Consider the following 14,507-nt stretch of genomic DNA (forward strand, 5'->3'; position numbering starts at 1 on the left):
AGTCATATAAAACTCCATTTATTTATGTTTTCGTAAATGATTCAGTTACAAATAATAAAGTATTTTCACCCTTTCTGACCACCAGTCACGTGAGCACAAAGATCCAGAGTACACACATGCGGCATGACGCTCCATGCTTCTGCACTACTATCAGCATACATCAAGTGATGGGGACAGGAGCCCTTGAGACTCCTTGACAGCAGAACTTTGTTTCTGCTCTGCTAAAATTAGCAGACGCTTGCTCCGAGCGTCGATATGCTCCATCTAAGGGGTCGGGGCTTCTAGGATGTCACATGCTATTGACTGTGCGCTGCACCTGTGTCCAAACTAGCAGGTGCCTCACTGACGTCAAAGGATAGACACGATCCGTCTAAGGCGACAGGGCTACCAGTGGAGGAAGTCACATGATCGGCAGACGGAGCATCATGCCGTATGTGTGTACTCCAGATCCTTGTAGTCACATGACTGGGGGGTCAGAAAGGGGAGTTGGAGCCCAAAGCGGAAATACTTTATTATTAGTCAGTGAATTGTTTTATAGAAACAGAGTAGAGTTTTATATGACTGCATAACCCTTTAAGTTCTCCAAAACTCACCTTTTATTTTACTCCCAAACGTGCTTTTTCACTGTGAAGCTATCCGAACATTACTGCTTGGTGATTATGTGCAAATTCAATCCTTTGTCCGTCTTGGTGATCGGACTCTGTCTGGAATGGTGATGGAATAGATTCAATTTTGCAAAAATTCGTGAAAGAGTACCAGTGAAGCCCAACAAGTTGTATTGCATTCTGGAAGAATCTGGACATTTCTCTATTGTCCGCAGCACCTGGTTTCACAATGCACTATATGTCAGTGACCTCACTAACTCTTCTGAAGTAGATTGGCTGCATCCAATCATGGAGACTCCTATGAAAGTGACATGCTAGCTGATAATTATATAGTTTCTTACACTTCTAGCAGAATTATAGTTGAAGAATTGCACCACCGATGCCTTTCCTGTATTCCTGCTTGTTCCCCTTATGTAGGTGACTAGCAATCACAGTTCTGTCTTCACAGCTCTTCAAGACACCTCAAATCTGAGTTATGAAAGCATTGCCCAACATTGTGTACTCCCATCCCTTGAGCAATGCCCTTCCCTTTTACCCTGGTTATTGCATCACAGCAGACATTTCGGCATTGAATGCCTCATATTGTGTTGTGCGCCGTGTCTTTTTTTACAAATATCTATACTGCATTGCGTACATGAGTTGCTACAAATAACCTGGTGGTCAAAATGGACGCTGGAAATGTTATCGCTGTTGCTGTTAATCATGTCTGTTTACAGACATAGGCTTTTTACACCAGGCTGTCATTGTAAGGTGGTGACATTCCAGCCGTCACCACCTGTCAAGCAGGTTTCTGTCACCTGCAGAGTTCATTACTTGTAAAGGAATTTCCGGTATGTTTTTTGTCTTATTCCTGCTACGATGTCTATAACATAAATGTTCATCTTCTGTCTGCAGATTTAAAAATGTTATCTTTGAAATTGCGCCCACGGAAGAGGTTGGGGATTTTGAAGTGAAAGCCAAGTTCATGGGCGTTCAGATGGAAACATATATGCTGCATTATCAGGTAATGTGACTGCTTCCAAGATAATGATTGGAAGGGAAACACCAAAATTATCCAGCCAAATAGTTGGTAAACCTTAAAGGGGTTTTCCAGGTTATAGATAATGATGACGGCTCCGTACAATGTGTAGTGTCCGCATTCCTGTCCACAATTTATTAATAAATATAAAACACTCTCATCCTTATCAGAATAAAAATCTGCAGTATCTGAGGTGTGTAGTATGTCGTTTTGCAATAGTATAGACGCAAACCTATACAACACACAGTGCAGCTGCCGAAGATTTTTTTTTTTTTATAGATGGAACTATACCTGTCAATCATTACATGAAAGGCACAAGAGAAGGACCTTGATGTGACAGACCTTTACTTACTTATAACATGGGGGTCTGGCATCAGAATGTGTTAGTACAGTATTACATAAAGACATCTCAGTGAGACTTTTATATACCGTATTTTTCGCCCTATAAGAAGCACATAAGATGCTATGTGTCATCCACAGATTCCACCCATAGCAGTGTCATGCCATCCCCAGATGCCCCCATAACAGTGTCATCCCCAGATGCCCCCATAACAGTGTGTCATCCCCAGATGCCCCCATAACAGTGTCATCCACAGACCACCATTAGTTCAAAACCCACCAAAAGCACACCTTTTTGGTTAAAAATATATTTTTTCTTATTTTCCTCCTCAAAAACCTAGGTGCGTCTTATAGGGTGAAAAATACGGTATATTTTTATTGTCATCTATTACAGATTAATGTATTTCTGCCTTTTCATTATTTCCGTTTATCCCTTTACAGTACACAAAAAAATCTTCTACATTCTTACTTTTTTCTTGTTACAGGACCTTCTCCAGCTGCAGTACGAAGGAGTTGCAGTCATGAAGATGTTTGACCGAGCAAAAGTCAATGTAAATCTCCTGATCTTCCTCATAAACAAGAAATTCTATGGGAAGTAAAACCGGATAAAGCCTCCACATCTGGGGTGCAAGCTACGAAAGGACCTTTTATGTCTCCCTGTCACCAAAAATGGTGGCAGAAAGAAACCTACTTAAATTGCTTTTATACATGTATGAGGTCTTGTGCCCAAACTCTGCAAGTACTGTATCTCGCTGCCTGATGCTAAACGTTAGAAAAGCAGCACGAGGTCGCGGTGCTTCTATATAATGTTACATAGGAATTTGGCGTAGGGTATATATAAACCCCTTCGGCTGAGGATTAGTTAGCGTACAATATAACTGGTCTCACAGACCTGCACTAACTGCATCTATAAATACATATGTATTAGAAGGTTTTTTTAAAAAAAAGAAATTATTTTTTTGTGTAGACTAAAATGATCTTTATAGATTATATTCCATACTATTTGACACGTTTTAAAATTGAAGTCAATGTTTGTATTTAACAGTGCAGGCACTTTTTGCTTTTGTTGGTCGGTATGTTCTGTGCGGAGATTAGAATTTAATCATGACGTAGCTTATTTATGAATGATCTGCTTCCCCTTACTGCAGGGCTCTTTAGTCTGCTTCTCTGCGACTGTCAGTATTGATTCAATGGCTTGCTTATATTCAGCGATAACGACACGTGGTGTGTTCATGTATCATAGCCTATGGAGCTGAGAATTCGATTAGAAATGCAGCTCTCACGGCTTTCTATAACGGGGTCATTGTAAAGTGGCTGTTTTTTAGAACATATTGCTAAACTGGAATTAAATGGCAAGATCACTTTCCTTTGTCAGAAGGTCCAACCCCTTCCTTCCCTGTCTCGGGTTTTTTCTTGAAGGAGTCATGCCTTTAATTTTGCTACCGTTTTTTTTTATATAACAGGTCTCGCAGAGGTTTATCGTAAAATTAAGGATTGTATTTTTATGTTGTCAGAAAAGGAAATTAATTAAAAAATTAAAATAAAGTTTACATAAAACCAAAGTAGCAATAAGGATGACTGAAATATAAAAATGCCGTTTTTATGACAAACTCTTACCGTTTAGAACTTGAAGAGTTGTAGGCTACGCGCTAAACACTGTTAGATGTTATCTGCAGGAGTTGTGTCTCCTCTTCTGGTAGATGCTCTATATAAATTGTAAATTTAAACAACTAGATATTTTTAAGAAAAAAGATGAGTTTTTATATTGATAGAGATTTGTATGTTGATTATTAATTTGGTATGACAAAGTGACTCCATATTCACGTCTGCTGAGGTGAGATGAGTAGTCGCGTATTTGGCTCTTATTTAACGTGGGAGACATCATCTCAGAGGGTTCTTCAGTAGGGGTCACTGCAGGGCTTATACTGTTAGGTAATGCATATGCTAGATTTGCTCTTATAAAGCTTAGGATTGCTTGTTTTTATTGGCTTCTAGCTTTTAAGGAAAATACTAGATTCTCATTGACTATGGAAATGACAGGATACGCTCTGCAGCTAGTTCATTAATCCAGATCCCATGGATGATATTTGGGTTTCAGAGGTCTCGCTGTATTAAGCAGGGGTCAGCTTTGCCTCTTTATTTATTGCTGGACACACGTATATGATCTTCACAAGTGCATTGATTTAATCTTTCTTATCCTGTGCCTTTTGGTCTCTGGGCGGCCTGCCTGTATCCGTATCTTGATTAGCTGAATAAAAAGATCATTTATTTACATGTTATGCTGTTGTGTCATTACTATATGCATGTCCAGTTACACATTAGACTGGATTAATCATACTCCCCTTATGATACAAGATTAAAGCCTTGTATGTCATGCAAAACAATCATCTTTACTTTAAAAAAAAATAAAAATTATATATACACTCACCTAAAGAATTATTAGGAACACCTGTTCTATTTCTCATTAATGCCATTATCTAGTCAATCAATCACATGGCAGTTGCTTCAATGCATGTAGGGTTGTGGTCCTGGTCAAGACAATCTCCTGAACTCCAAACTGAATGTCAGAATGGGAAAGAGGTGATTTAAGCAATTTTGAGCGTGGCATGGTTGTTGGTGCCAGACTGGCCGGTTTGAGTATTTCACAATCTGCTCAGTTACTGGGATTTTCACGCACAACCATTTCTAGGGTTTTCAAAGAATTGTGTGAAAAGGGAAAAACATCCAGTATGCGGCAGTCCTGTGGGCGAAAATGCCTTGTTGATGCTAGAGGTCAGAGGAGAATGGGCCGACTGATTCAAGCTGATAGAAGAGCAACGTTGACTGAAATAACCACTCGTTACAACCGAGGTATGCAGCAAAGCATTTGTGAAGCCACAACATGCACAACCTTAAGGCGGATGGGCTACAACAGCAGAAGACCACACCGGGTACCACTCATCTCCACTGCAAATAGGAAAAAGAGGCTACAATTTGCATGAGCTCACCAAAATTGGACTGTTGAAGACTGGAAAAATGTTGCCTGGTCTGATGAGTCTCGATTTCTGTTGAGACATTCAAATGGTAGAGTCCAAATTTGGTGTAAACAGAATGAGAACATGTATCCATCATGCCTTGTTACCACTGTGCAGGCTAGTGGTGGTGTAATGGTGTGGGGGATGTTTTCTGGGCACACTTTAGGCCCCTTAGTGCCAATTGGCCATCGTTTCAATTTTCACGGGCTACCTGAGCATTGTTTCTGACCATGTCCATCCCTTCATGACCACCATGTACCCATCCTCTGATGGCTACTTCCAGCAGGATAATGCACCATGTCACAAAGCTCAAATCATTTCAAATTGGTTTCTTGAACATGACAATGAGTTCACTGTACTAAAATGGCCCCCACAGTCACCAGATCTCAACCCAATAGAGCATCTTTGGGATGTGGTGGAACGGGAGCTTCGTGCCCTGGATGTGCATCCCTCAAATCTCTATCAACTGCAAGATGCTATCCTATCAATATGGGCCAACATTTCTAAAGAATGCTATCAGCACCTTGTTGAATCGATGCCACGTAGAATTAAGGCAGTTCTGAAGGAAAAAGGGGGTCCAACACCGTATTAGTATGGTGTTCCTAATAATTCTTTAGGTGAGTCATTGACAAAAAAAATAAATATGCACCCAGAAGGCAATGTTGGAATTCAATGAAGCTTTCTATGTGTGAATGTAATGATGATATATGTAAGTGATTACAATATTACAGCAAAAAGATAAGTTTGTTGGGGGGAAACTGTACAATTGTATGGAGACTGTGGTACCTGTTAGGCCACCTCTAGCTTGGATACAAGATAAGATATGGTTGGTCATGGAGGTATACAGGTTCTGTATGTTATCCTGCCGCACATTTGACTACAGAAGTTGCAGCTTGACCTGTAGATTCTGCACACTTGTAGGTTGCTGAAGCTGACGTCCCAGCTGGTTCAATGAATGCTTGATCGGCTATATATCTGGCAATCGGGCAGGTCAAGAAAGTGTTGCAATCTGGAGGAGACATTCCTGGGAAACCCTTGTGGGTCCTGCCATGAGAGTCAACTCATGTGGCTGCAGGATGTCCTGCACATATCACTGAGCGGTTAGTGTCCCTCATATCATTACTAGGTGTGGCCGACTGTCCTATCAGATGATCACAAGAGTAGTTGGCGCAATGTGTCGCTCTACAGCAAAAGCAGGCTTGACGCATTTAACACCAGGCCTCTATACTCAAACCCGATCATCTTCAGATCCCAAACAGAACCTGGAATAGTTGCTAAAGATGATACGGTTCCAGTTCATAGCAGTCCAGGTTTCTTGTTCACGAAACCACTGAAAACAAAGACGTCATTGGCTGGCTGTCTATAGCAGGATATGTAATGAGCAACAAATTTCCTTCTCCTAAGAGCCTGTAAATAGTCTGACCAGAGACAGGGATGTGTAATAAAGGTGCCACCGTTGCCTGGTTGGTGAACACTGAAACTGTGGGAGCTGCTCATGCTTGTCTGCATCAAATGATCCTCTCTACTGGTGGTCTCTGTGCTGTCTGGAGACTTTTCCGCTGTGTGTATATACACTCATGTAACCACTGCCAACAACATCTCCTAACAGAACGGCCTAGATGGCAGCCAATTCATCAAAATAACCATCCTGCTAGTCTCAGTCCAATGATGCGCCCCCTCTCATAGTTTGTCAGCTGGTCAAAATGTCTTAGAGTGTCGTAGAGACACGTCTAGCAGTAAATGGTCTCTCACCAAGAGGTACAGTACCCAAAAGTAGCCTCTGAGAGCCCTTTTTTTTTTTTATCAGGTACTGATTTTATGCCTTTATGTGGTAAGATCCAGTGTATAATCAGGCCACACCTGTAATCATTTACATATCTGCATGAGACAGAACTGCATGCTGAGTTTTGGAGCAATCTGATATTTCTATGCAGGTATGCTATTTTTTTTTTTGTCAGTCAGTGTATTTAACCAACATAGTTCACTACAATTGCTTATCTGACTGCTACATTAAGAAATGGTTGGGGGACGTACACCCCCAAAACCAGGAGAGAAATCAAAAAACAGGAGAAGTAGTATCCATCCTTTATACGTTCCCTCCTTCTATGATCCACTTCTGATTTTGGCTTCCAAAACTGCATGAAAAATTTTGACCGTGTGGCCATACCCTAGGAATCAGATAACAGGAAACCATGGGCCTCCATATGAAATCAGATACAGAGGTAAAAATATAATGAACCTCATTACATTCCTGTTAAATGCCCTGCCGTTCCAGCACCAATGCTCCCATTGCTCCATGCTGGTCTTCATTGACATGCCAGCAGTTATGACGTTCCATATCTGCACATGACTGCTGCAGCCGTGTGCATTCCATATTTTCACTCCCATCATCTTATCTGCAGTTATGGACAAGAATAGCACATTTGCTGAGATATGCAGATTAGCCACACAGATGCAGAAAAAATGGATGCATACATGGCCCCAAAGAAATGAATAGTCAGCGTGCTATCCATGGGAAAAATGGATAGCATGGGGAAAAATATACAGTTGTGTGCAGAGTGTATACGCAATGGGACAGGTTTTCTAATCTTATAGATAACAGATTATTATTAGGCTTATCACAGTGGTTCATATTGTATGGTAAATTTGGTGCATGGCTAGTCACTTTTGTGTAACTCTTTACTGACTACACCCCTTTCTTGTGAAGCCATGCCCCTGTACCAATGACAACTGGGTGAATCCCTTTTTTACAGAGATTTTTACTAGAGTTGAGCGGACACCTGGATGTTCGGGTTCGGCCGAACTTCTCAAAAAAGTTTGCGTTCGGGACCCGAACTTGACCCCGAGCCCCATGGAAGTCAATGGGGACCCGAACTTTTGAGCACTAAAATGGCTGTAAAAATTTAATGGAAAGGGCTAGAGGGCTGCAAATGGCATCAAAATGTGGTTAAGAGCATGCAAAAATGTGGATAGGGAAATGACTTTAACATAAAATACATAAAAATAAAAAATTATAATCTTGATCTAGGTGGACGAGGTCCATATAGAGTAGGAGGTTGAGGAGGCGGTGGATGTGGCGGTGTAGGTGGAAGCGGCGGTGGAGGAGGAGGTAGCCTACACTGCTTTTTGGTTTTTAATTTTTTTAAATTGGGGTCTACCCCAAAACATTGGGAAATATAACCTGTGATAACCCCCTCCAGTCGTGCTAAACACACGTTCAGACAATACACTGGCTGCAGGGCAGGCCAGCACCTCCAAGGCGTGAATGGAAAGCTCAGGCCATGTGCCCAATTTGGAGACCCAGAAGTTGTAGGGGGCAAAACCATCAGTCAGTACATGTAGGCGTGTGCACACATACTGCTCCGCCATGTCGCACGTCCCCACGATCCAATTGGATATCTGCTCTATCAACTTTCGATGTTCTTTTCTGTGCCTACCATGTTAATCACGGGTGGCGGCGAATCAGGGTTCCGGGCCGGAGAGGGAGCGTGAGAAAGTGAGACCACATCCAAGGGAGGTCAATGTATAAAATTTAATTATGATCGAGCGGAAATGTGGAAGAAGCTATTAAAACAGAAGAATTGAAGGAAAGGAGGGGGCGCGCGGCAATTACCCACTCCCGACTCGGGGAGGCAGTGACGATAAATAATAATACAGGACTCTTAAGATGCCCTGTTATTTGAATGATTAATAAAAAAATTATTGGGAATGTCACTAGGTTATTTTGGATTTGGAAACGTTAGCCAGGAGAGGCCCTGCTGCCGCTTTGTTGACTCTAGATAACTTCTGCCTGATCGCACGTCCCTGTGACGTCCACCATCCATTTGGATATCTTCTCTATCAACTTTCCCACTGTCACGACAGTACCACCAGAGAGATGGACTCCTCCCTCAGAGACTGGAAACCTAGAGCAGTGTTTCCCAACCAGTGTGCCTCCAGCTGTTGCAAAACTACAAATCCCAGCATGCCTGGACAGCCTTTGGCTGTGCGGGCATGCTGGGAGTTGTAGTTTTGCAACAGCTGGAGGCACACTGGTTGGGAAACACTGACCTAGAGCACAAAAGGAAGCACTTCCTTCCCTTTCATCAGTGGTTTCCTGTCCCTAGGAAGCCTGGAGTAATCTCATAGCCTGGTGGGCTGGGGGACCGTGGAAGTTAAAAATCCCTGTAGTTCAGGGTAGCTAGGTCCCCCGTATGGCTCCCGGTATAGAGCCGGTTCGTTCACCCCCAGCTGCAGGTCCTTTGACTTCCCGCCGCCTTCTGCTCCCTCTGCCCGTTCCTCGCCACGGCCCGCTGGTAGTGCGAGAGGGGCTGCGGCAGGTTAGTTGGAAAGCTTACCGCTTCAGCTGTATCGCAGCTGCGGGTGGTGTGAAGGACAGGTACGGTGGTTGCGCTGGGAGAGCGCCGATGGCTGCGGCCATGTTGGAGGCGGGACCAAGATCACATGGGGCTGGGGAGGAGGAGGGAGGCGGCGCTTACTGATGTCAGACGCTGGCTCAGAGTGGCAGATTTAAAAGGAGTTCCTTTGGCTGCAGTTCTGTGAACTGAACAGCCAGCGTCAGTGATTCAGCTTCCAGGGCAGGCCAGCACCTCCAAGGCGTGAATGGAAAGCTCAGGCCATGTGCCCAATTTGGAGACCCAGAAGGGGGTGTTTGCCCAGAAGATGAGTGTTTCCAGTGAGGATATGGGCTCCAGGAGGGCTCGCTCAGATTCTTCTACCAAGGTCCCATTTACGGTACCGTGGGGCGAGGTGGTTAGTGTATGTGTTTGGCCTGTGAATAATTTTTTTCCTGACCCATGGTATGGTTTATTTTTTCTTTTTAGGATGAGGGTCCCAGGAAATCTAAAAAGGTTAAGAGCAAAGAATGTGCCATGTGCAAAGTCAGTCTTGCGGCTGACTATAATAAGCCTAATTGTGTCAGCTGCACTAATAAGATTATTGCGCAAGAAAAGCCGTCGATACTACTGCAGATACTACTGCAGATGCAGGACATGGTCAAGAATCAAATAGAAGCCTCTCTAAGAGGAGTTTTGCCAGTGCTTAAGTCACCTGCACCTCAGCAGCAGTTGCCCCTTCTGTCCCAGTGCTATCTGACATTGAGGAAGAAGGTTTAATTATGGCCCATTCGGACTCAGGTATAGTCAGCGGCTTGTCCGACCTTTACTTCGATGTATATTTTTGTATATATGATATTGCTACAGCTATTTCTCTTACATTTATGCAGGAGAAGAGTCGGAAAGGTCTAAAGATATGTCAGGCAGACCGTTATTTCAATGTGAAGATATGGATCAGTTGGTCAAGGCAGTAAGATCAGCTATGGGTCTTGAAGAAGCTAGAGAGCAGAAATCTATCCAGGACATCATGTTTGAGGGTCTTGAAGTAAAGAAAAGGAAAGTTTTCCCTATTCACCAGACTGTGTCCCAACTTATTAAACGGGAATGGGAGAACCCGGATAAGAAATCGTTTATTCCTAGGGCCATAAAGAGGAAATACCCCTTTGACGCAGAGACCAGTTCCTGGGATAATCCGCCTAAAATTGATGTGGCTATTGCCAAGATTTCTAGAAAGGGTTCTCTACCTTTTGAAGATTTGGGGTCTCTTAGGGAGCCCATGGATAAAAAAGCGGAGGGGTTCCTGAACCTCTGAAGGACACAGGGCGTACAGGTATGCCCTGTGCACTTCCGAAATAAAGTTTCCCCCCCAAAAAATTACGTTTCAAGTAAAAATAAACAAAAATGTCATTTTCCCCAAATAAAGTAAATAAAAATTGGTAAAAAATAGGTATAGCCGCGTCTGTATTGACCACCTCTATAAACATATCACATGACCCTAAACCCTCAGATGAACACCGTAAAAAATAAAAAATAAATCTAAATAAACCATTTTTTTGTCACCTTACATAACAAAAAGTACAACAGTAAGCGATGATCAAAAAGGTGAATGCCCACGAAAATAGTACCAATCTAACGGTCACCTCATCCCGCAAAAAATGAGACCCTACCTAAGACAATCGCCCAAAAAATTTAAAAAAACTATGGCTCAGAATATGGAGACACTAAAACATCATTATTTTTTGTTTTAAAAAAGCTGTTATTGTGTAAAACTTAAGTAAATAAAATAAAAAAGTATACATATTAGGTATCGCCGCATCTGTATCGACCGGCTCTATAAAAATATCACATGGTCTAAAAAAACAACAACATTTTTTGTCATCTTGCATCACAAAAAGTGTAATGGCAAGCGATCAAAAAGTCATATGCACCCCAAAATAGGGCCAATCAAACCGTCATTTTATCCTGCAAAAAATTAGACCCTACCTAAGATAATAGCCCAAAAACTGAAAAAAATATGGCTCTCAGACTATAGAGACACTATAACATGATTTTATTTATTTTTTTAAATGAAATCATTGTGTAACACTTACATAAATAAAAAAAATTGTATACATATTAGGTATCGCCGCGTCTGTGACAACCTGCTCTATAAAAATACCACATGATCTAACCTGTCAGGTGAATGTTGTAAATAAAAATAAAAAACAGTGCCAAAACAGCTATTTCTTGTTACCTTGCCTAAAAAAAAGTGTAATATAGGGCAACCAAAAATCATATGTACCCTAAACTAGTACCAACAAAACTTCCACCCTATCCCATAGTTTCTAAAATTGGGTCACTTTTTGGGAGTTTCTACTCTAGGGGTGCATCAGGGGGGCTTCAAATGGGACATGGTGTCAAAAAACCAGTCCAGCAAAATCTGCCTTCTAAAAACCGTATGGCATTCCTTTCCTTCTGCGCCCTGCCGTGTGCCCGTAAAGCAGTTTACAACCACATATGGGGTTTTTCTGTAAACTACAGAATGAGGGCCATAAATATTGAGTTTTGTTTGGCTGTTACCCCTTGCTTTGTAACTGGAAAAAAAATTGTAAAATGGAAAATCTGCCAAAAAAGTGAAATTTTGAAATTGTATCTCTATTTTGCATAAATTTTTGTGGAACACCTAAAGGGTTAACGATGTTTGTAAAATCAGTTTTGAATACCTTAAGGGGTGTAGTTTTTTGGGTGATTTCTATTATGTAAGCCTCACAAAGTGACTTCAGACCTGAACTGGTCCCTAAAAAGTTGGTTTTTGAAAATTTCTGAAAAAATTTCAAGATTTACTTCTAAACTTCTAAGCCTTGTACCGTCCCCCAAAAATAAAATGTCATTCCCAAAATGATCCAAACACGAAGTAGACATATGGGGAATGTAAAGTAATAACTATTTTTGTAGGTATTACTATGTATTATAGAAGTAGAGAAATTGAAACTTGGAAATTTGATAATTTTTCAATTTTTTTTTTTAGCAAATTTGCTACTTTTTTATAAATAAAAAAGAATTATTTTTACTTCATTTTACCAGTGTCATGAAGTACAATACGTGACGAATAAACAATCTCAGATTTGCCTGGATAAGTCAAAGCGTTTTAATGTTATCACCACTTAAAGTGACACTGGTCAGATATGCAAAAAATGGCCTGGTCCTTAAAGAAAACCTGTCATGTGGATATTTGATTATAATCTAACTAATTATATACAATCATTAACTACTAAAAAGTACCTTAGATGTATTCACTTACTGGTGTGACAGATGGTTACCTCATAATATACACACAAAGATGCCGCATGCTAATGAGCTGATTTTAGTCCAGCGTGATGTCATTGAGTCCAGCGTTTTTTTTATTCAGAGCTATAGCCACTCCCCTGCCCACCTGCTGCTGATTCATATGGAAAATAACTGTCAATCAGCAGCAGGTAGGCGTGAGGAGTCAGGAGCTCATAAATATTCAGGACTCATCATTATGAGTTAGAGCTTTTCAATACAAGATGTTGGCAGATTGACTGGGTCAAGTAAAGAAAGTGACCCAGCATTTTGCTAAGAGAATCAGTCACTTATTTATGTTGCTCTTATTCAGGACACCATAACACTGGTGACAGGTTCCCTTTAAGGTGAAAATGAGCCCGGTCCCTAAAGGGTTAAGAGAGCCTGAGAGTCCATGGGGGCAGATCTTAAACCATTTAACTTGAAGATCGGTACCTCAGTGGCTAGGTCCATAATATTATAGATTGACCAGCTCTCAGCAGATATCCAGAATGAAGTTCCTAAGGAGCAACTGCTTGCCTCTCTTCCCGCAATTAGGCAAGCTGCCGCCTTCTTGGCTGAATCTTCTTTGGATACCCTGAGGCTGTCCGCTAGGGCTGGGGCCTTGACTAACTCGGCTAGGTGGGCTCTATGGCTAAAGAACTGGTCGGGGGATCTCAGCTCCAAAAATAAATTGTGTGCCATACCATGTGAGGGCGAGTTGCTTTTTTGCTTCGGTCCTCACAGATTTGTTAGAAAAAGCGGGAGATAAGAAGAAAGGGTTCCTCTTCCTCAGTCCTCTAGGCAATACAGGTTCTTTCGTGCGAAGGGAAGGGGAGGGGGCCAGGATAGAGGTAGAGGCCAGTCAGGCTTTAGATGGAGGGGTTCCCATAAAGGTAGCGGCTTTATGTTTAACCAGCCCTCCTCTTCCTCCTCTAAAAAGGTGGCAGGCTAAGAAACTTCTTGGTGGAGTGGCAGTTAATTTCAAGGAGTACGTGGGTCCTGGAGACCATAAGGGATGGTCTCCCTCTCGAGTTCATCAGCCTGCCCCCTACCCGTTACATAGTCACAAAATGTCCACCGGGTCCCTCGGGTCTGTCTTCTCTCCAGCTGGAAGTCTTATCACTGATGGAAAAAGGGGCTCTGGTTCCAGCAGAAGAAATAGGTCAGGGTTTCTATTCGATCTCCCGTATAAAAAAGCCGAACGGAACCTTCAGAGTCATCATAAATCTGAAGCTTCTGAATCAGTTTCTCACTTACCATCGGTTCAAGATGGAGACCCTGAAGTCAACAATAAATCTGTTAACAAAGGACTGTTATATGGCATCTCTAGATCTAAGGGACGCCTACCTCCATGTGCCCATCCACAAGGACTTCCAGAAGTACCTAAGGTTGGCAGTTCATGTAAACTCCCATCTGTTGCACCTACAGTTCTGTGCCTTACCATTCGGAATTGCCGTTGCTCCAAGGATCTTCACAAAGATCATTGCCGTGATGGTGGCCCATATCAGAGAGGGGGACGGCATCTTCATCCCGTACTTGAACGACTTCCTGCTGGTGGCAGAGTCCAAGGAAAAGGTACAGAATTTCCTAGTTCATACACAAACAATTGTGGAAAAACTGGGTTGGGTAATTAGCGAATGACAAGAAATTGGTGGCTCACTCACTGTTCACTAATAGAAAAGGTGCACTGCCCCACAGCACTCCCTATTGCTGATGTGGTGAAAGAATTTAAGTAGGGTTGGGCGTCACTCAGTATCGGGCAATCATATAGACAAAATAGAATGATGTCTAAAATTGTTTATATGTGTCACACATTAAAATATTAACAACATGTTGCATAAAAATCAATATACATTAAAAATAATACACACTAAAATATCACGTGTCTAAAACTAAAATAACTAAAAATCGG

General features: G+C 42.0%; 1 protein-coding gene across 1 annotated transcript in view; it reads left to right on the plus strand.

Annotated features, from left to right (window-relative positions):
* IQGAP1 (IQ motif containing GTPase activating protein 1) overlaps positions 1 to 4,236 on the plus strand; it is a 145,231-nt gene extending 140,995 nt beyond the window's left edge. Inside the window, exons 37-38 of the mRNA XM_044279561.1 lie at positions 1,500 to 1,608; positions 2,448 to 4,236. Coding sequence (XP_044135496.1) covers positions 1,500 to 1,608; positions 2,448 to 2,561 — 223 coding nt within the window. The 3' untranslated portion in view covers positions 2,562 to 4,236. The remainder of the gene's footprint in view (positions 1 to 1,499; positions 1,609 to 2,447) is intronic.
* The last annotated feature ends 10,271 nt before the right edge of the window (positions 4,237 to 14,507 follow it).

Source organism: Bufo gargarizans, chromosome 2 (assembly GCF_014858855.1).
Source record: "Bufo gargarizans isolate SCDJY-AF-19 chromosome 2, ASM1485885v1, whole genome shotgun sequence".
Taxonomy (NCBI): Eukaryota; Metazoa; Chordata; class Amphibia; order Anura; family Bufonidae; genus Bufo; species Bufo gargarizans.